This window comes from Musca autumnalis, unplaced genomic scaffold (assembly GCF_047663935.1).
Source record: "Musca autumnalis isolate F117 unplaced genomic scaffold, ASM4766393v1 scaffold_5, whole genome shotgun sequence".
In the NCBI taxonomy this organism is placed as follows: Eukaryota; Metazoa; Arthropoda; class Insecta; order Diptera; family Muscidae; genus Musca; species Musca autumnalis.
The window spans coordinates 95,434,457-95,457,825 of record NW_027412088.1 but is presented as its reverse complement, the minus strand read 5'-3'; the positions used below and the strand labels follow the sequence as shown (position 1 = coordinate 95,457,825).

The following is a 23,369-nucleotide window of genomic DNA, read 5'->3' as shown; positions in this document are numbered from 1 at the left end:
CATCAGTTCCCTTTGTTTCTTGTTTGTGGATATTCTCCACCGAAGTTATTTTTCAATAACTTCTTCAACAAGGAACTTTTTATACCCAAACATCAATCGTCAGCTCGAAGTATAAACGTAAACAAAGAAAACCCTTCAATGAGAAGTTTTTCTTTGGTAACCTAACACAACTCCGACGAAAGTGTTTACGAAACAAAGCAAACCTTCTTCCACTCGTATGTGTCGTTGATTTTTCAACAAATGCACATACCCAAATGCTGTTTGGTAGCTTATATACCAACAACACACAAAACCGTGCCAGTGTTTCTCAAATAGAACATTGGTGGCGTTTATTTAATTGGGATAGCTGTTACAATTTTGATTTTTCAAAATAGTCTGGCTTAATCCCTTTTGTTGTTTTAATATTTAAAGCAACAAGTTTATTAGTGGAGAAGGTTTGGCATTGTTCGCCAAGGGGTAAGGCAAGGAAGACTAGTTTCGATCCACGCCACTGGATCTCATCAGTTCCCTTTGTTTCTTGTTTGTGGATATTCTCCACCGAAGTTATTTTTCAATAACTTCTTCAACAAGGAACTTTTTATACCCAAACATCAATCGTCAGCTCGAAGTATAAACGTAAACAAAGAAAACCCTTCAATGAGAAGTTTTTCTTTGGTAACCTAACACAACTCCGACGAAAGTGTTTACGAAACAAAGCAAACCTTCTTCCACTCGTATGTGTCGTTGATTTTTCAACAAATGCACATACCCAAATGCTGTTTGGTAGCTTATATACCAACAACACACAAAACCGTGCCAGTGTTTCTCAAATAGAACATTGGTGGCGTTTATTTAATTGGGATAGCTGTTACAATTTTGATTTTTCAAAATAGTCTGGCTTAATCCCTTTTGTTGTTTCAATATTTAAAACAACAAGTTTATTAGTGGAGAAGGTTTGGCATTGTTCGCCAAGGGGTAAGGCAAGGAAGACTAGGGAACTGATGAGATCCAGTGGCGTGGATCGAAACTAGTCTTCCTTGCCTTACCCCTTGGCGAACAATGCCAAACCTTCTCCACTAATAAACTTGTTGTTTTAAATATTAAAACAACAAAAGGGATTAAGCCAGACTATTTTGAAAAATCAAAATTGTAACAGCTATCCCAATTAAATAAACGCCACCAATGTTCTACTTCCACATATATTTATAATTTTTACTCCAATAATGATTTAGATATATCATAATAAAACATCCCTCTTAAGAAGTCTAACATTCCAAATTTTATTGAAATTGAACATACATAGCGTGTTTGATGCATAAAATAGAGGAAATCGCAGAAAATATATATGGGAGCTATATTCAAATCTGAACCGATTTCGATAAAATTTGGCACATTTATTTCTAGACCAAATTCCGTCACACATTCCAAATTTGAACGAAATTGGACAAATATATCGTGTTTGGTGCATAAAATACAGGATATCGGCCGAAAATATATATCGGAGCAATATCCAAATCTTAACCGATTTCGATATAATTTGGCACATTTATGTTTAGACCAAATTCCGTCAGACATTCCAAATTTCAGCGAAATTGGACATGCACGTGTTTGGTGCATAAAATACTGGAAATCGGCCGATAATATATATAGGAGCTACATCCAAATCTGAACCGATTTCGATATAATTTCGCACATTTATTTCTAGACCAAGTTCCGTCACACATTCCAAATTTTATTGAAATTGGACAGAAATAACGTGTTTAGTGCATAAAATAAAGAAGTCAGCCGAAAATATATGTATATGGGAGCTACATCCAAATAAGAACCAATTTAAATATAATTTGGCAAATTTATTTCTACATCAAATTCCGTCACACACCAAATTTGGAGATTGTATTTATAACAGTTCTAAAGATATTTGCATACAAATTCTACATTTTTTTGAGGTATCTCCAGTTTTGATGTTATATCTCCAGATCAACGCGGAATTTCAAAAAACTATATAGCCTATTTTCACTCCAGGCGATGTAGCAATATACCCTTAACACTTCAGGAAGATAGGTTCAGCGGTTTTTGAGTCTATAAGGCACAAACAAACGTACAAACATTTTTCTATTTTATATATATAGATTACGTTAACATTCCTTACGACAAAATGTCGCAATCAGGATAGAAAGGTTTCAAATCATAATATATGAATTCCCAGTTTTTTTTTTTTAAATTGATGCAATTTACAATTCCGTAAGTGCTTTTGAATTTCTTATGCTACATTTGATTAGAAGTAATGTAATACCTCGATATATTGATCTCTTTAATTGATCGATTCGGTTAAAGTCACCAAAAGCTATTTTTAATACCTTTGGTATTATTTTCTTAATACAATTTTTTAAACTGTCCATTATGAAATAATGAAAATAAAAATAACGTGCCGCAATCATACAAACATATATTCCTACAACATCCAAGAAAGAACAAGGAAGACTTTACAGTCACATAAATAAATTTCGCGGAAAATTAGTACCAAGGGGAAGTGGGGTAGGGTATCACATAGTCGGCCCGTCCGACTATAGCCCCTTTTACTTGTCTTAATATACATAGTCCGCCCACATTTCGGATGGAACACTCTATTTGTGAATATTTTGGTTTCATTTGTTATTCGGGTTTTCAAAATTCATTTTTTCAAAATTTTACAATTTTTGACCCCATCGAACTGAAGACTTTTTTATTTGTTCCCCTTTAAACTTTTTAATCTTCTTAATATTCTTTTTTTTTGTGTTCAAAACAACTTCTGGCATCCGTCAATCAATAAATAGTCCCTGAACTTCAGAAAAACAAAACAAAAAAAAAAAAAAAACAAATCATTAAAACGCACTTCGCCGTTTTTTTCTCTGTAAGAAATTTCAAATATATTAGGTTTTTGAACTTTTCAACTTCTAATATTACTAGCTACCAACATGCATGGGCTACTAAACTTTATCTTAAGATATTCAACTAAGAGGAAATTTACGATCTTTCTAGTCAATAAACGTAAAACATGTGATTACTGGAGAGGGTGGTGGTGGTGGTGGAAAGTATACTCAGAAGGTAATAAAATCACAAAATAAAAACACAAACAAAGAAACTAATGAATGAATGACAGGAAAAAATAATTCCACGCTAAGACATTTCCAAATATTTACACAAAATTTTCCCGATCACTTCAATTTAACATTTGAGGTATGTATGTATGTATGTACATGCAAACAATATTGACGTCCATCTGATTGTAGTTTTCGTACTCTCCGTCGATGATACAATAAAAAAAGGAATGTACGTTTTTATATGAACGTATTTACATACATATGTACGTATCGTACATGCATTATTCCACCTTTAACAAATACTGGGCATGTACAATATTTTATTTTCAAAAGATAAACAATTGTAGTTGAAAATTATTTAGTACTGCGTATTCTTCCGTCTTTCTGGGTTTCTTATTTGTTCATTTTGAAAATAATTTCATTTTTGTTTTTCAAATAATATACATGTATGTATGCTCGCACCGACTAATTTTCAAAATATTAAGTGTAGAGGGTTTTCTCGCTCTTCTCGTTTGGAAATAAAAATTTCGAATCTAATTTATTGCGGTTTTTTTGAGGAGGAGATTGTTATGACTCTCCCGGTAAGCAGAACAATCAGTGAAGTGCTAATGGACTATTTGTTTATTCAACGATTACCGATTGGGGAAATTTGTTTTGTGCTTATTCTTTTGTTTGATGAGATTTGTTTTCTATGGGAAATGTTTAATATCAAAAAAAAAAAAAAATAAAGGGAAGGGAAGCAAATTTAATTTTGGGAAATTTTGAAAAATTGATAATTTTTTTACAGAATAATTCCACATGCTAATGTTTTGTTCAATAAACTGCTCAAGAAATTATTTCAATAGAAAATAAAATATAATTTAAAAAAAATTAAGTTACAATGTTTTATTTATAAGTGCACCAAAAAATTATAAAATAATTGTTCGCGTAGCCTTAGTAAGTATATTCTTCTTCATGATGGAATCTCTCAAATAAAACACTTGCCTTCAAATTAAAAATGGGAACAAAATTAAACGGCAAGTGTTTTATTTGAGAGATTCCATCATGAAGAAGAATATACTTACTAAGGCTACGCGAACAATTATTTTATAATTTTTTGGTGCACTTATAAATAAAACATTGTAACTTAATTTTTTTTAAATTATATTTTATTTTTAAGTTTTTAGTTAACAACAACATTTTAGATGCCTGAAATCGGGTGGTACCGCTATATGGGGGATATACCAAAACCTTGACCTATGTCCAAAATTTTTGGTGGGAAGTTTCTGTACCATTGGAAACTCCAAATCCCAAAGTACAGCCAATTCGGACTAAAAATGAAGATAAAATCCCCAAAATGCCTAAAATCGGGTGGTACCGCTAATGGGGGCTATAGGAAATAATGGACCCATATTGGTTTTGGTTTCATATTCATGTATTGTCATCCAAATCTGTAAAGTGTGCAAAGTTTCAGTTCGATTGGTCAACCGCAACTGTGTGAAAAATGAGTTACCAGATTTGAACTAAACAGACAACGAAGCAAGTTAAATAAAACATAGTAAAAAGCTGCCCTCTGAACTAAATATCGTCACCTGAAATGCAAATGGAGGCAAAATGTGCAAATACTGTATGAAACATGATATTTTCGAATGACCAGGCCATAGTGATTTGAATCGTTTGTTTGTGCTCGCCAAAATGCTATCATTTTTGAAAAAAATGAAAATTGTGATTTTCTATTTCCATAAAATCGTTAGGGTGACGTGGGGGATGACAGATACCAAGCAAAGGTTTTGACCGGCTTTAACATGACAAAACCCAGGACTTATCTCGGTGTCTCTTTCATCTCAAGTAGACACTGTCATCCCCACGGTGCACACTGGTCCCAACCTACGACAAAAATCGAAAAATCGATATCAGCAAATCTCTGCGACAATTCAGCAAACTGTCTCTAAACATATCATATTTTAATATTCCAGCGCTGTTTTTGTACTTTATAACGGTATTTAACAAAGCAAAGCAGAAGAAGATGACATTTACGTATGATCTTTCAAAAACTTTAAAATCATCAGTAAGGTTGTGACTTTTTACAAGGCAAATAACTCAAAATTTAAAAGATAAATATTTTGTGTTTGAAATGGAAGTTTTAGTTCAAGGTATTCTAATTACTTTTACATAAAAATTTTTACATATTGCTCGAATAAAACGTGCTGGAAATTAAATTTTTTATAATACTTTTTTTGTGAAATTTTTTTCCAAGTCTTAAAAATTGAAGTTGAGTTTTACTAACTTCGCCATCCTTCGCCACTCTCAGTTTTTTTTGGAAAATGTTCGAAATAGTGTCAAGTTTACAACCAAATTGATTCCAGCTGCATATATTTGCGCTTCCGTGCGTGAGATCAAAAATACTGACGATGCCTCTGGTCGTTTCAGTGAATATGTCGTATTACTGTATTTTAAGTTTCTTCTTTGTTTTGTGTTTTAATTGATTGTTTTGGTGTTTTTCTTTAACGATTTAGATATTTTTGTTTTGGGATCTACTTATGAGTGTATTTTTTACATTTGTATATTTTTGATATATGTATGATGCTACATATAATATGGAAAACAAGTACAAATGTAAAGTTCGGTCGCACCGAACATTAGTATATCCCTACCATGAAATATTCTGACCTCAAATGGAATAATTTGTTTCCATTCCTGTCCACGATACCAGTCGGAGACGTTTTTTGAGCACTAAGAACTCCAAATAGCAAATTACAACCAATTCGAACCGAAAATGTAGATAAAAACCTTAAAATAATTGAAATAGGGAGGTACTGTAATATGAGGGCTATACCGAAACCTGGACCCAAGACCACAATTTTTGGCGCAGAAGGTTTTTGATCATTGAGAACTCCAAATGGCAAATTACAATCAATTCGGGCCGAAAATGTTGATAAAATCTTCAAAATACCTGAAATCGGTAAGTACCGTAATATGAGAGCTATACCGAAACCTGGACCTAAGACCACAATTTTTTGCGCAGAAGGTTTTTGACCATTGGGAACCCCAAATACCAAAGTACAGCCAATTAGGGCTGAAAATGTAGATAAAAGCTTCAAAATACCTGAAATCGGGTGGTACCGCTACATGGGGGCTATAGGAAAAACTAGACCCATATTGATGATTTTTTGGCTAAAGTATTTTTTACTTATTTTTAGCATATACTGAAAAAATCAGATCGATCCGACGAGTATAAATATTTTTGTCGCTCCTTCCCATACAAGTGGGACCACTGTGCGGTGTCACCTGGAAAGCTGCCTTTAACACCTTTTGAAGGTAGTGAACTAACAAGTGCCGTACGTCCACTAGGGTTATGACTTTTTTACAACCTCATATCCCTGTATCATGGCGTGATGAGTTTTGCCATAAGATTACATAAAATCTTAATTATAAGGTGATTCCGTGAAAAAACCTCACGCACAAAATGATTTTAAAATTTGAATTTATCAAAATTATGGACAATTTTTTGAAGTCACTGAAAACAGATATATAATTGAAAATAAACGTTAGAGCCACATGAGATAATTAAAATGACATAAAATTTATTTCTCACTATATTTCTTCAATTCTGAGAATCGTAAAAATTTCGTAAACGCTTTTATTCAAAAATATAATTTTTTAACAAAAAACAAAAAATTTAAAATTTTTTCAAAGTGACTTTTTTCGCGACTTTTTTAATATTTGAATGAAATAAACGTTATTATAGTTATTAGTAGGCATATATTTATTCATTCGAGCAACAAAAAATAAATTTTTGAAAAAAATTTTTTTTCATTTCATATATATTTTCAAAAAATTATTTTTTTAAAATCGATTTGTGCGTGAACTTTTTTTATATTTCAAGGGAATAAACGATAGCATAGTCATTAATAGGCAAAAGTTCATTCATCTCTACTACAGGAATTCATTTTTGAGGAAAAATGTCAAAAAGTCATAACCCTAACGTCCACACACTATAATAACACACTATGAAAAAAAAAACAAAGGAAAACATCCCCTCTAAAGTTGACGACCACCGCAAATGTTTTAAGCACCATGATCTACAACTTTGCACCTCGAATGTTCGCACTGCTTATAGAGAAGGTGCAGTTTACGCATTGGCGGATGTACTTCAAAAGTACAAGGCAGATATAACTGCCATATAAGAAATACGATGGATTGGGAAAGGTGTCACAACGACACCTAAAAGTGACGCTTTACAATATAGAGGTCATGTTATAAAGCATGAGTTTGGCTGAGGATTTGAAGTTTGTCGGAGGTTAAAACATCTGGTATCCACCTACACCACAGTGAATTAAAGATTTGCTGCTATATCCGTATAGCGAAATTCTTCAACATCAGCTCTTCAACTGCTCCCACTGAACACAAGGACGAACAGGCGAACTGTGGTTCTAACTTTCTAAAAATAAATTCTTTGTAAATAACTTTTTGTCCTATTTGTAATATCATTACTATAAATTTATGTTGAGTTTTACTAATGTAGCCGCCGCAAGGGCAAGTCCATATTTGTTTTGAAAATACAGGGGAAAGTCTCTAGTTTACGATAAAAAATCCAGCTGCCCCCAACTGCCACCCTGTAAGTTATAAGGGGAATAACCACGCCTGCAAAATCGCCAAAATTCCGAAAATCGGGAGGTACATACGTTTATATGGGAGCTATACCTAAACGTGGACCTATATTGAACACTTTTTGCAAGGAGGTATGTTGTCCTCTCAGAACTCAAAATGCTAAATTTCAGCCAAATCGGTTGGATAATTTGGCTAAAATCGTCAAAATACCGAATATCGGGAGGTACGTTTATATGGGAGCTATACCTAAATGTGGACCTATATTGAACATTTTTTCAAGGAGTTATGTTGTCCCCTCAGGTTAAAATCGCCAAAATATAAACAAATCGGGCGGTACCTTTATATAGGGGCTACACCCAAATGTGGACCTACATCCATTAAAATTTGTTTTCTCTCTTTTGGGCTCGTTATAAAACTGTGTTTAAAATTCCGAGGCTGTAGATCGATTAGAACTATTTTTGGCACTCCTTCCATACGAGTGAGACCACTGTGCATAGATACATATATTTTACGAGCGCTTAGAAGAAACTTATAACCGTTGTCCGGCACATAACATAAAAATTAATTTATACTTCACAGTGAACCATCTGACAATGGAAGTATCAATGGAGAAACATGGCAATTATCAGTACCAGATTTAAGCATCTCGACATTCATAAGGGCGCCTGGATGTCTGCCGACCAATAGTGATAGATGGAAAACATTTATCGATTGTGTTGGATGTACGATCATTGCGAGGAGCAAATATAGACTCCGACCACCACCTTGTTGCAGCACAGTGGCAAAGTATTGCCCACTCCATGCAAACAGCCCCTAAATCCATACTTGGATACCAGAGACCTCCACCAAGCAACACATGGTATGACCAGCAGTGCCATGCTGCTACAGAAGAGAAAAATCTGGAGTATAAGGCTATTCTACAATCCGAAGCAACGCGTACCTCACGAGAAAAGTATCGTGAGAAAAGGAGAGAGAAAAAAAACTACTTTTCCGCAGAAAAAAAGAGACAAATGGAATAGCGCGAGTTTGAAAACATCGAAATTTACAGGAGCCAGAATGAGGTCCGAAAATTCTACCAAAAAGCGAAACATCAAACTGATGGCTTTGGTACAGACACATCCTCCTGTAGAGATGATTTGGTAACTGGTACAGATAGTGTGCTCGGGATATGGAAAGTCCACTTTCCAACCTGTTGGCATCCAATACTAGCGAAGACGACGAAGATATCACAGACCTAATCCCAGAAGATGGTATCGAATGTATGCCGCCCGGCCAAAGTGAGATTAAGACAGCTATGAACCGGCTGAAGAATAATAAGGCAGCAGAAGCCGATCGATGGCTTACCAGCCAAGCTGTTCAAAACCGGTGGTGACACGTTGATAAGGTGTATGCAACAGTTTGTTAGCACCATTTGGCCGGAAGAACGCGTTCCCGATGATTGAGAGCATCCTGTGTCGTGTCCACAAGAAAGTAGATAAGACTGTATGCTTTAACTATAGGGACATATGTATTCTCCCTATTGCCAATAAGATAGTGTCAGGGCTATTGTGCGAACGACTAAAGCATATGGTCATTGACCAGATATTTATTCTGCGGCAAATCCTAGAGAAAACCCAAGAGTTGCAGATTGTCGTCTACGACCTTTTTGTCAATTAGAAAGCAGCCTTAGACAGCCCTCTACGTTCAAGACTATTCCAAGCCATGTCTGAATTTGGTATTCCCGCAGAGCTCATTCGGTTTTGTAAGATGGCTCTAACTTATACCCTGTCCTCAGTTCGCGTGTGGATGTCATTTATAAAATGCTGAACTCCTATTTGACCGATCCGGCACTAAATCTACGGTGCCACTCTGTTCACCACAAGGACTGCAGAGGTGAGCACCGAGTTGAATGTATTGTTTGATTGTAGCGAAATTTCGACCACGTACACGTTGTCCGAGCATTCCTCAGCTATCTGCGATGTAGGAACAAGGTCCGCATGCCCTAGCCTTCAGATAAGGAAACCTTGTTGACCACATATGCATAACGCGATTGGTTGGTATGTGGAAAACTAGATGGCGCCACAATGGTATGCGAATTAAAGTGGAAACATATTAAAACATGTAAGTATACCAACAAGAGAACTGCAGCAGAGTGCCTTCTCATGTCTACAGTGGATCATCTACATGAGGCTTCTACGGAGAGAGATAACCTAAACTCCATATGGTGGATAGGACCAACGACCAAAGTATGTCAGCAAGGATTTTCATGATCCTACGTTGAAAGTGATAACCCCTAGACCAGCAAGCCTATCAAGCAGCTTTGAATGGATTTCACAAAGATACAGTCGCAGATACCTAAACAACTATCGTGTGAATGTGGTCTTCGGAGAACGAAAACCAGGGTAAAGTACGCTCGGGATGGTACAGACGTCTAAATTCCTATAGCAAAACATCTGCCCAGCGTGTGGCACAGGTCCCCACGATGCACTGCATCTTTTCACTAACTCCAGTATCATTGTGGTTACAGCCCACAGAAGCAGCCACATATTTAAAACTGGAGATAGACCCAGAGACGAACTTCTTCCAAACTTTCATCAAGTATCAATATGGCCAATATCGCACAAGCCTCACAACAGTTAAAAAATTTCGTTTAAGAGCAGGTTCGGGAGATCGTTTTGAAACTTCTATCGAAGATACTCCTTGTGGCCCTGTTGGGTGAGCAAGTTCACAAAATCACACGGGGACCAACTAAAATGGTTGTTTGACCAGGGTACGGCTGGAAATTACCCTTCATACATCTCTCCTAAAGTTTTTAGTACATTGCCGAAGGGACAAGGGAGACTTCTCTCATATGACTGCACGCCTAATTTTATCTCCGAGTCTCAACAGCGTGTCTTACGACACCGTCCACTAGACCATCATTATCACACCGAAATCGCTGAATTTTGTTACTTAGTTTTCTTTGGGGGTATAAAACTTTCCACCAGAATTTTTTCGGTATAGGTCCACATCTTCATATAGCCCCCCATAGAACGGTACCTCCCGATTTTCGGCATTTTGAAGGTTGTGACCTCAATATGCAACCAAAATGGCTGAAATTTGGTATTTTAGCTTCGTTGGAGGTATAAAACTTTCCATCTGAATTTGATCGGTATAGGTCCATGTCTTCATATATCCCCCATAGAACGGTACCTCCCGATTTTCGGTATTTTGAAGGTTGTGACCTCAATATCCCACAGAAATTGCTGAAATTTGGTATTTAGACTCCGTTATTAAACTTTCCACCTAATATTTGTCGGTATAGATCACGACTTCATATAGCCCCCATAGAACCGCACTTCTAGATTTTCGGTATTTTGAGGGTAGAAGCCTCAGCCTACCGAAATGGCTGAAATTAGGTACTTAGTCTTCGAAGGGGTTATAAAACTTTCCACCAGAATTTGGTCGGTCTTGGTCCACGTCTTCATATAGCCCCCATAGAACGGAACTTCCCGATTGTCGGTATTTTGAGGGTGGAAGCCTCAATATCCTACCGAAATGGCTGAAATTAGGTATTTAGTCTTCGTTGGGGGTATTAAACTTTCCACCTAATATTTGTCGGTATAGATCACGACTTCATATAGCCCCCATAGAACCGCACTTCTCGATTGTCGGTATTTTGAGGGTGGAATCCTCAATATACCACCGAAATGGCTGAAATTTGGTATGTAGTCTTCATTGTTGGTACATAATTTTTTCAACTGAAATTTGTCGATATAGCTCCAAGCCCTCATATAGCCCCATTGAGCGGTACCTCCCGATTTTCGGTATTTTGAGGGTTGTAACCTCAGTATCGCACCAAAATGACTAAAATTTTGTATTCAAGCTTCGTTGGGGGTATAAAACTTTCCATCTGAAATTTTTCGGTATAGGTTCATATTTTTATATAGCTCCTATAGAACGGTACCTCCCGATTTCCGGTATCTTGAATGTTGTGACCTCAATATCCCACCGAAATGGCTGAAATTTGGTATTTAGTCTTCGTTAGGTGTATTAAACTTTCCACCTGAAGTATGTCCGTAGAGTCAGGGGATGTATAGTTGACTTCTTACATTGTAAACTATTCATCTACACACATATATACATACATATGTATATAGGCCAAACCTTCGAAGAAAATCAAGTTAATTTATTTTAAATTCTAACCTAACCTGTTCTAAGTGTACTTACCATCACACACCAAGCAATATCTTGGCAAGTGCAATAATGATTTTTAAATGTCATCTTCATTATGATCAATGTTTCGCAGAAAACATCCTTCAAAGGGATTTGATCAATCGACCTTACTACCTGCGGAGCTGCAAATTGACACCTTAACATTGGGGGATGCAAATAACAAACACACACAACAAACATTAACAACACGAACCACAACAACAACAAAAGACCGATGCATTGTTTTTAGTTAACCTTAACTTAATTATGGTTGTTTTTCTTCTAATCCACAGGTATTGATGATCTAAACAAACAAAAGAGTCAACAACCCTAGAGGCAACGAACGATCTACGAACACCCAACAGTAAATTTTCAATGTCTTGAAACAAAAAAAAAAAAACAAAAAAAAAACAACAACAAAAGAATTTCACATGTCATCAGCATAGATAAACAACAAAGCAAGAGGTAGCTGCAACAAAAACAATAACAACAACCAAAACTCTTACAACAAAAGCAATGCCCTTTGAAAAGATCTTGTCTCGAGTGTTTCACAGAAATAGAACTCATTACTGAGTCAGCAGTATTGATTGCTTGGCATCATCACATCATTCAATTACCGTTAGCTGCAAGATTAGAGCATTAGATCAACGGCATCATCATCAAACGCTACATTTCTCATGGATTTGGATTGATGGCAAAGGCAACTGATTAGCTGTCGCCATATGGATGGATGTCTGAAGGGTACCGCTTAATGAAAACCCCCCGAAGAAGAAATTTCGATTGATGTAATTAATATTGAATTGATAAGAAAAATCCCCACCCACTACTTTTTTCTTATTAAAGTGACGTCAAATTGCTTTCACCCCCTTCCCCCCTCATCATCATCATGAACAGTTTACGACCTACTAGTGTCTGTGACACAACACCTCTGCAACGTCTTGAAAGCCAGAGTAGCTGCAGTGAACCATCTTCGCCGACATTGAATGGAGCCACTCTGGCATCAGCCTCAATATCAGCTGGTTTATGTGGTGCAGCAACAATGGCTGCAATGGCAGCCCAAGATCCAGCTGGTGCAGCTACAACAACAACTGCGTTGCTGTCGTCGAATGGTAATGCCAACAACTGTGACAGTGGCACTACTATTGTCACGGGCAATTATCTTGGGGCAAATATCAACAATAATGGTTGCAGTGGCGGCATCGGCATGGGACATAGCTCTGGTTCTGGCAGTGGCATCTCAGCATCACCATCGTCAACAACTACGGCGAGTACGGCCAGTACAACATTGTCATCGCTATCGAATCACAATAATAACAATAACAACAACAACACTCATCATCATAGCAATAAAAACGAGAAAAGTTTAAACATATTCATTGGTTCGGTTGGTGGCGGTGGTCACAGCGTAACGGGAATTGGAGGTGGTGGTGGTAACGTTGCTCAAAAACATAAAATGGAACTATATGGAACGAGGAAAATTTGTTGCCGAATTTTGGTGGATTTTGTCCTATTGGCTTGTGGTAAGTAGAGATCATATTTTTCCGTCTGATAATTGATTTTTTGAGAGAATATGAAGAGAACAGTTGGTGAGAGTGTAAAATTTGGTGTCCACAAAAAATGGTTAAAACAGAAGTGGAGGAGTCTTACAATGGTATATGATTTCATAAAGGAGTCTTCTGTTACTCCTAAAGAATACACAGAGAAATTGAAAGAATTATCTCAGCGGTTTCTGTCATTGTCATCTGGGTAAAAGAATCAGTAGTCTACTTTAAATAATGATTTTATGGGATATTTTATACTCTAAACCAGCATCCGGCAAAAAGGGGCACACGTGCCCTTGATGAGAATAACAACAGAACAACTCAGTCTTCATTCAGAAGTCAATGAAGAAGGTTCTGTTGTCGGTTGTTTCAATGATTTTTATTTTTAGCAATGCATTAACGCACAAGCTGTTTGTGAAGAGAGCGAGAGAGAGTCGCATGCGTGAGGCCGCAAACAATGCGTTTTAATTGGTGCCGATACCTGCTCTAAACCAGCGATCGGCACACAACAACAACAATTTGAGCAAACACTGTTGTCAGTGCATGGTGAGTGGAGAGAGAAGCTCTCTTTGCTTGCTCGCGAGTAAAGGGCTGCCGAATGCTGCTCTAAACTTTAGAGCAGGGCTGAGCTCGCATGTGTGCTAGCACACAGGCAAATTGTGAAAACGTACTCTTAATTTTTGTGAACCATGAATAATTAAACATTTCTGCAATTTATTTATTTATTTTTTTAGTAATTTGTATTGTGGACGAATTTTGACAGCATTAATGTTTCATTAAAATGTGAAATAGTAATGAAACATCAAGAAAAATCTAATATTAATTCTCCCTTAAATTTCCCTCTCTCTCTATTTTGCTCAGCCCAGCTTTATAGCATTTCGCAGCCCTTTTCTCGCTAGCAGGCAAAGAGAGCTTCCCTCTCCATTAACCAGCCAAGATCACCCATATACGTTAACGTGACTGCAACAACAACATAGGTTCTCTTCATTCTCATCTGTCGTGGTTTAGCAAAGGAAAGACTCGCTCTGAGAGACTAATGCACTAAATATTTTGAGCATCACCGCCATTAACGCATTGAAAAACCATGCACTCACACAGGGTTTGCTCAATTTTTTGTTGTTGTGTACCGATACTGCTTTAAAGGTCCCCTAAGGAGGCCTCGATAAAGAGAATATATTCAACGAATCTTCTATAAATAATTGGCTTCTTACAGCGGTCTTCTATAGAAAGAGAACCAGCCAAAGGAACCTTCAATAACCAGCTAAAGGATCATTTAGAACACGGGTGCTCAAATTGAAAATGTGTTTATCCGTTGCAGGCCAAACAACGACTGATGCTTACTCTCAATTTAGGCTACCGTGAAGAAACCAGCACCCCTAATTTAGAACAGGGCTTTTTTTCTTTTATATTCCAAAGAGAAATGATGGGCTTTCCATGTAGAAGACCTAGTAACGACTTTCAATATGAGAAATACCTTCCAAGAGGTCTTCAATATTTCGACGACCTCCTTAAATGCTCCTCCTTTATATAGAATACCCCTTGAAGAAGCTTTCCCTACAAATTATACATTTTGAAGGTCTCGTTTATACATAGAAACCTCCATATAATGTCCTCTATACAGATAGGAAAACCTCTCCAAGGGGTTTTCTCTTGAAGGGATCCTCTATACATAGAAGGTCACCTGAGTGGGTCTTTGATATATAGAAGGCCACCTGAAGGAGTTTTTCACACATAGAAGACTTTTCGAAGAGATCTTCTATACTTAGAAGGCCTCCCGAAGGGGTAATCTATAGATAGAATATATTTTGAAGGGGTATCCTATACATAGAATACCTCTCTTGTTTAAAAGAAACCTCCCGAAGTGTTCTTCTGTACATAGAAGACCTCCCGAAGGTGTCTTCTATATATAAAAATACATATAATACCTCCCGAAGAGTTCTTCGTTCCATGGAAGACCTTCCGAAGATTTTCGTTTCATAGAAGACCTTTCAAAGGCCTTCTATTCACAGGAGACATCCCGAAGGGATATTCTTTCATATAAGTCCTCGTTAAGGTATCTTCTTTTCATAGAAGACCTCCAGATGGGGTGTTATATACAAAGAAAACTTCTAAAAAAAGTCTTCTATATGTTGAAGATCTGCCGATGTGCCTTTTTTCATATAAGACTTCCCGAAGGGGTCTTCTTTTCATAGAAGATCTCCCAAAGACATCTTTATACAAGGAAGCCATCCAAAAGGGGCATTTTATCCATATAATACCTCCCGAAGGGATCTTCGTTCCATGGAAGAATCTCCGAAGATCTTCGTTTCATAGAAGGCATTCAGAAGAGGTATTCATTGTATAGACGACTAGGTATATACTATACTTTTCCTAGAATACCACCCGAAGGTTTCTTCTATACAAGAATATTAAACGAAGTGGTCGTCTACACATAGATTACCTGCCGAAGGGTTCTTCGTTCCATGGAAGACCTCCCGAAGACCTTTGTTTTATAGAAGAACTGCGGAAGAGGCCATATCTTCATTGAAGACCTCCCGAAGCGGTCTTCTTTCCATAGAAGGCATCCCGAAGAGGTCTTCTATGCATAGAAAACTTCCAGAAGAGGTCTTCTATACATAGAAGATCTCCCGAATGAGCCTTTGTTCATATCTCATAGAGGACCCACCGAAGGGGTGATCTCTTCATAGAAAATCTCCCGAAGGAATCTTCTTTCCATAGAAGACCTCCCGATAGGGTCTTCTATGCTTAGAAAACTTCCAGCAGAGGTCTTTTATACATAGAATATCTCCTGAAGTGGTCTTCTATCATAAAATACTTTCTGAAGTGGTCTTCTGTGAATAGAAGACCTCTCGCGAAGTAGTCTTCTGTACATAGAAGACCTCTCGCGAAGTAGTCTTCTGTACATAGAAGACCTCCCGCGGGTGTCTTGTATACATAGGAGACCTCGCGAAGTGATCTTCCACGTATAGAAGACCTCCCGCCGGGGTCCTCTATACATAGGAACATATCAAAGGGGTGTCCTATACATAGAAGGCCTATCGAAGGGGTCTGCTATAGATAGAAGACCTACAGAAGTTTCTTCAATACATAGTATACCTACCGAAGGTTTCTTCTGTATATAGAAGACCTCCGAAAGCTGTTTTCTATTCATAGAAGAACTCCCGAAGTAGTCTTCTGTACATAAAAGATTTAGCGAAGGTGTCTTCTATACATAGGAGACCTAGCGAAGTTGTCTTCCTTCGGAAGTGGTTTTCTATACATCGAATATCTCCAGAAGTTGCCTTCTTTACATAGAAGACCTTCCGAAGGGGCCTTCTATACATAGAATAACTCCCGATGGGGCCTTCTGTACATGGAATACCTCCCGATGGGTCTTCGATAGATAGAAGACCTCCCGGTGAAGAGTAGAGTAGCAGACCATCCGAAGGGAACTTTTATACATACCAGACCTTCCGAAGACATGCCTAAGGGGTCTTCCATACATAGAATGTCTACCGAAGAATTTTTCTGTACATGGAAGAGCTCCGAAAGAGGTCTTCAATACATAGAAGATTTCCCGAAGGTGTCTTGTCTACATAGGAGACCTCGCGAAGTAGTCTTCCTTCGGCAGTGGTTTTATATAAATCGAATATCTCCCGAAGTTTCCTTCTTTTCATAGAATACCTCCCGAAGGCGCCTTCTGCACACAGAAGACCTTCCGAAGGGGCCTTCTATACATAGAAGAGCTCCCGATGGCCTTCTGTACATAGAAGACCACCCGAAGGGTCTTCGATACATAGAAGACCTCCTGATGGGGCTTTATATACGTAATAAAGAAGGGACCTTCAGACATTCCGAATGGGGTCTTCTATTGGTAGAAGACCTCCACCTATTCTATACATAGAATAGAAGTCTTCTGGACATGGATGACATGGAAGGGATTTTCTATACACAGGCGACCTCCAGAGCGGATCTTTCATATATAGAAGACTTTCCGAAAGGGTCCTCTATATATAGAAGATTTCTTTAAGATGTCTTCTATGCATAGGAGACCCCGCGAAGTTGCATTCCCCCGGAAGGGGTGTTCTTTACGCAGAAGATCTCTCCAGATGAGACCTTCTATACATAGAAAACCTCCCGAAGTTGCCTTCTTTTCATAGAAGACCTTTCGAAGGGGTCTTCTATACACAGTGGATCTTTCATACATAGAAAAATTCCCGAAGGGGTCTTCTATACATAGAAAAGTTCCCGAGGGGGCTTCTTTACATAGATATAAGACGAAGAAGAAGAGGTTTCATAAACATAGAAGACCACCTTAACGGTCTTCTATACACAGGAAACCACCCGCTAGGTTTCTTTCATACATAAAAGACCAACTGAAGGGGTCTTCTATAAATAAAAATCCTCCCGAAGGTGTTTTCTGTACATAGGAGACCAACCGAAGGGGTCCTCCTCTTCTACACATAGATGGCTTCCAAAGGGTCTTTTATACATATAAGATCTGCATAGGGTCTTCTATATATAGAAGATTTCCCAATGGCATTTTCTATGCATAGAGAACCTCCCGAAGTTGTATTCTATATATAGAACATTTCCCGAGGGTGTCTACCCTACCTAGAAGACCTCCAGAAGGGTTCTAACCTACGTAGAAGACTTCTAGAAGGAGACCTCTCGAAGGGGTCTTTATTGTATCGACAATTTAGAAGTCCTTCTAAAAGTGGTTTTCAATACATAGGCGACATCCTGAGAATTTTTTCTCCTATAGAAGTCCTTCTGAGTAGGTCTTCCACATGATGAAGACATCCTTAAATGCGGTTTCTTTATAACGAAGACCTTCTGAAGGAGTCTGAATATGTATTTTTCCCCAAATTTTATTGCCCGCCCTCGTTACGCATGATTAACCACAATTCACAGCATTCATTGTGAACCGTGTTTTTGTTTGGCTGTTTTTTATTATCACATTCAAATTCAAAACATACATATTTCTCATGATGTGTGAATCATTCCTTAAAGTTCGCAATGTTGACTCAATCAAATCATAATTGACCTTTTGGTCATGCCAAAAAAAACTTGAATTACAAACAATTCATTCAAAAGGCGAGCAAATTATCAATTAATTCGATCATTCATTCATTCATTGTCACTCGACATTAGAATATTCATTGGGAATTTCTCCACGTTGTATGTGTGTGTCTTTGAATTATTTTGATGAATTGTCGTAGCGTAATTTTACTTTGTCGCATCATTATTTTCATATTATTAATGGGCTTATCATCATCGTGAATGGTCCGTCTGCCTTTGCGCGTTATTGTTCGCAATTGAACTTTTTGCACTTTGTTCGTGATCTTTAGCAAAAAGAAAAGTGGAGATGTTATATATTTTCTTCTTTTGTTATTTGTAGTATTTATTTATTATTTTTGTGTGTGTTGTTTCTTTCTTTTTGCTTTCACATTCAAATCGAAATGATGCTGATGTTTATTTAGCGGTCCATAAAGAATGTTATTCACAAGCTGGATACGTTCTGCCAGATAAAAGGCGTGCGTGCATAATTCAGAAAATCTCCAACTGGTTAAGCCTCAACAGCACCAAGGAACAGCAATGGGTTAAGGTTTTGAGAACGTCTGTTAAAAGAATACCACTAATTGGTCCTCTAGAAGATTTTATCTAGAAGATCAAGTCTCCAAGAAGGCCTTCAACAGATCTTCTGTGACTAAAAGCCTTTCAACAAGATCTTCCAATAAGTGTTCTACATCTGGAAAGAAACATGTTTTGTAGGCAGAATAATGAAACATAAAGTGCGAAGCCCCCCAAATATTAAACATCCCTCAAGAGAATGCACTTGTTGGCCTCAATGCGGTTTGCACTTTGTAACCAGACGTCATGGTTCAAAGTTTTTTGGGTTATTTATTTATTTTCATTTTTTTGTTATTCTCTCTGTTGTTGTTGCGGTTGATGGTATTGTTTACATTCAAAAGAATTAATAACAAAAAATGTTCATTTACAATTTTTATTTCAACACCAGAGAAATTTTACGCAAATCTCAAATTGTTTATGGCATGGGTGTTGGATGGATGATGGTAAACTTTGTTTTACAATAGGGGGAGGTAACAGTAGCACCCCAAAAGGTGAAATAAATGTAAAATAATAAAGCACAGTGTGAAAGCACAAATGAACCGAAAAAAACACAAGTAATGGATGAACCCATGATAGGTTCTTGTCACTCAACCCCCATATTTGTTTTAAATTTTATCTCGAGGTCATAACCACAATGGTGATCAACAACCCCAAGAATTGCCATAAAAAGTGGGGTCTCATTGCGTTCTGCAAAGAAGAATATATTTGCTGCATAAAATATTGTTTCTCCCTAATAAATTTAAATGAATTTAATTTTGTACCCTTTTGGGGGGTGCCATAGCATAAACAATGTTTGTGTGTTGTTGCTTATTGTGTTTAATAAACATAATTCTCCCCTCCTACAATGTATATTTTCGAATAGGTTTTACGTTTTTATCAGTTTGTTTTTATTTTTTGGCGGGATCATTGAGCGACCTGAATTAAATAAAAGCTTTTGAGTATGAAACAGTTTTTTTAATATTTTAAATTTCAAAATCTGTGTTATTTGAGTTTATAAATCTCGGGGGATGCGCTTTGGCCCAGCAGGGTGTCCCAAACTGTAAGGGATTTTTCAGATCCCACGATACTCGTATTTAACTCAAGGCGAGCGATCAGGATGTTAAATTGAACTCGGTAGAAAACCTCAAGGTCTTCTGTAAGAACACGTCATGTTCCTCTATAAAAAGACCTCCCGGTCCTCTGTTAGGAGAGCTCATAGTCATTTATGAGAAGACCTCATGGTCCTCTGTTAGGAGACCTCATGGTCTTCTATGAGAAGACCTCATGGTCTTCTATGGGAGGATCTAATAGACTTCCATGAGAAGACCCCATGGTAATCTATGAGAAGACCTCATGGTTTTCTTTCTATAAGAAGAACTCATGCTCTTCTAAGAGAAGACCTCAAGGTCTTTTATCAGAAGACCTCAAGGTCTTCTATCAGAGGATCTCAAGGTTTCCTATCAGAAGACCTCAAGGTCTTCTATGAGAATACCCCGAGGTTCTGTAAGAGCTTCTATAAGAAGACCTCAAGGTCTTATATGAGAAGACCTCAAGGACTTATATGAGAAGACCTCAAGGTCTTCTATGAGAAGACCTCAATGGTATTCTATGAGAAGACCTCATGGTCTTAAAAAAGAAGACCTCAAGGCCTTCTATGGAAAGACCTCAAGGTCTTCTTGGGAATACCTCTAGGACTTCTATGAGAATACCTCTATGAGAACACCTCAAGGCCTTCTATGAGAAGACATCAAGGTATTCTATGAGAAGACCTGAAGGTCTTCTATGGGAAGACCTCAAGGTCTTCTGCGAGAAGACCTCAAGAAAACACCTCATGGTCTTTTATGAGAAGACCTCATGGTCCTCTGTGAGGAGACCTCATGGTCATCTATGAGAATACCTCATGGTCCACTGTGAGCAGACCTCATGGCCTTCTATGAGAAGACCTCATGGTTTTCCTCTATAAAAAGAACTCATGCTCTTCTAAGAGAAGACCTCAAGGTCTTTTATCAGAAGACCTCAAGGTCTTCTATCAGAGGATCTCAAGGTTTCCTATCAGAAGACCTCAAGGTCTTCTATGAGAATACCCAGAGGTTCTGTAAGAGGTTCTATAAGAAGACCTCAAGGTCTTATATGAGAAGACCTCAAGGACTTATATGAGAAGACCTCAAGGTCTTCTATGAGAAGACCTCATGGTCTTAAAAAAGAAGACCTCAAGGCCTTCTATTGAAAGACGTCAAGGTCTTCTTGGGAATACCTCAAGGACTTCTATGAGAATACCTCTATGAGAACACCCCAAGGCCTTCTATGAGAAGACATCAAGGTATTCTATGAGAAGACCTGAAGGTCTTCTATGGGAAGACCTCAAGAAAACACCTCATGGTCTTTTATGAGAAGACCTCATGGTCCTCTATGAGAAGAGCTTAAGGTCTTCTATGAGAACACCTCAAGGCCTTCTATGAGAACACCTCAAGTCTTTTATGAGAAGACCTCATGCTCTTCTAAGAGAAGACCTCATGGTCTTTTATGAGAAGACCTCAATGGTATTCTATGAGAAGACCTCATGGTCTTAAAAAAAAAGATCTCAAGGCCTTCTATGGAAAGACCTCAAGGTCTTCTATGGGAATACCTCAAGGACTTCTATGAGAATACCTCTATGAGAACACCTCAAGGCCTTCTATGAGAAGACATCAAGGTATTCTATGAGAAGACCTGAAGGTCTTCTATGGGAAGACCTCAAGGTCTTCTGCGAGAAGACCTCAAGAAAACACCTCATGGTCTTTTATGAGAAGACCTCATGGTCCTCTGTGAGGAGACCTTATGGTCATCTATGAGAATACCTCATGGTCCCCTGTGAGCAGACCTCATGGCCTTCTATGAGAAGACGTCATGGTTTTCCTTCTATAAGAAGAACTCATGGTCTTCTAAGAAAAGACCTCAAGGTCTTTTATCAGAAGACCTCAAGGTGTTCTATCAGAAGATCTCAAGGTTTCCTATCAGAAGACCTCAAGGTCTTCTATGAGAATACCTCAAGATTCTGTAAGGGGTTCTATGTCCTTATGGTCTTATGAGAAGACCTCTAGGTCTATGAGAAGACCTCATGGTTTTCTATTAGAAGAACTCATGGTCTTCTAAGAGAAGACCTCAAGGTCTTCTATCAGAAGATCACAAGGTTTCCTATCAGAAGACCTCAAGGTCTTCTATCAGAAGTCCTCAAGGTCTTCTATGAGAAGACCTCAAGGTCTTCTATGAGGTCTTCTATGAGAAGACCTCAAGATATTCTATAAGAAGTCCTCAAGTTCTTATATGAGAAGACCTCAAGAAAACACCTCATGGTGTTTTATGAGAAGACCTCAAAGGTATTCTATGAGAAGACCTTAAGCCCTTCCATGAGAAGACCTCAAGGCCTTCTATAAGAAGACCTCAAGGTCTTCTATGAGATTACCTCAAGATATGCTATAAGAAGTCCTCAAGGTCTTCTATGAGAAGACCTCAAGGTCTTCTATGAGAATACATCATGGTCTTCTATGAGAAGTCCTCATAGAACCTCATGGTTTTCTATTAGAAGAACTCATGGTCTTCTAAGAGAAGACCTCAAGGTCTTCTATCAGAAGATCACAAGGTTTCCTATCAGAAGACCTCAAGGTCTTCTATCAGAAGTCCTCAAGGTCTTCTATGAGGTCTTCTATGAGAAGACCTCAAGATATTCTATAAGAAGTCCTCAAGTTCTTATATGAGAACACCTCAAGGTCTTCTATGAGAAGACCTCAAGAAAACACCTCATGGTGTTTTATGAGAAGTCCTCAAGGTCTTCTATGAGAAGAACTCAATATCTTTTATGAGAATACGTCAAGGTCTTCTATGAGAAGACCTCCAGGTCTTCTATGAGAAGACCTCCAGGTCTTCTATGAGAAGACCTCCAAGTCTTCTATGAGAAGACCTCCAGGTCTTCTATGGGAAGACCTCCAAGTCTTCTATGAGAAGACCTCCAGGACTTCTATGAGAAAACCTCCAGGTCTTCCACAAGTTCTATCATAAGGAGACCTCAAGGTCTTCTATGAGTAGATCCCAAAGTTTTCTATAAGAAAACACCTCATGGTCTTTTATGCGAAAACCTCAATGGTATTCTATGAGAAGATCTCATTGTCTTAAATAAGAAGACCTCATGGTCTTCTATGAGAAGACTTCATGATCTTCTATGAGAAGACCTCATGATATTCTAGGAGGCGACCTCATTGTCTTCTATGAGAAGAGCTCATGGTCTTCTATGAGAAGAACTCATGGTCTTCTATAGGAAGACCGCATTGTCTTCTAAGAGATGAACTCATGGTATTCTTCACTGTGTTCTAAGAGAAGACCTTTTGACCTTTTATGAGGAGACCTTATGGTCTTCTGTGAGAAGACCTCATGGTCTTGT

The 23,369-nt window shown here is 37.9% G+C and overlaps 1 protein-coding gene across 1 annotated transcript in view; it reads left to right on the top strand.

The window, feature by feature from the left end:
- The window catches only part of wun2 (wunen-2), a 59,486-nt gene that overhangs the window by 9,856 nt on the left and 26,261 nt on the right, over positions 1-23,369 (top strand). Inside the window, exons 2-3 of the mRNA XM_073958113.1 lie at positions 12,116-12,607; positions 12,666-13,342. Of these exons, the coding sequence (XP_073814214.1) occupies positions 12,709-13,342 (634 nt within the window). The 5' untranslated portion in view covers positions 12,116-12,607; positions 12,666-12,708. The remainder of the gene's footprint in view (positions 1-12,115; positions 12,608-12,665; positions 13,343-23,369) is intronic.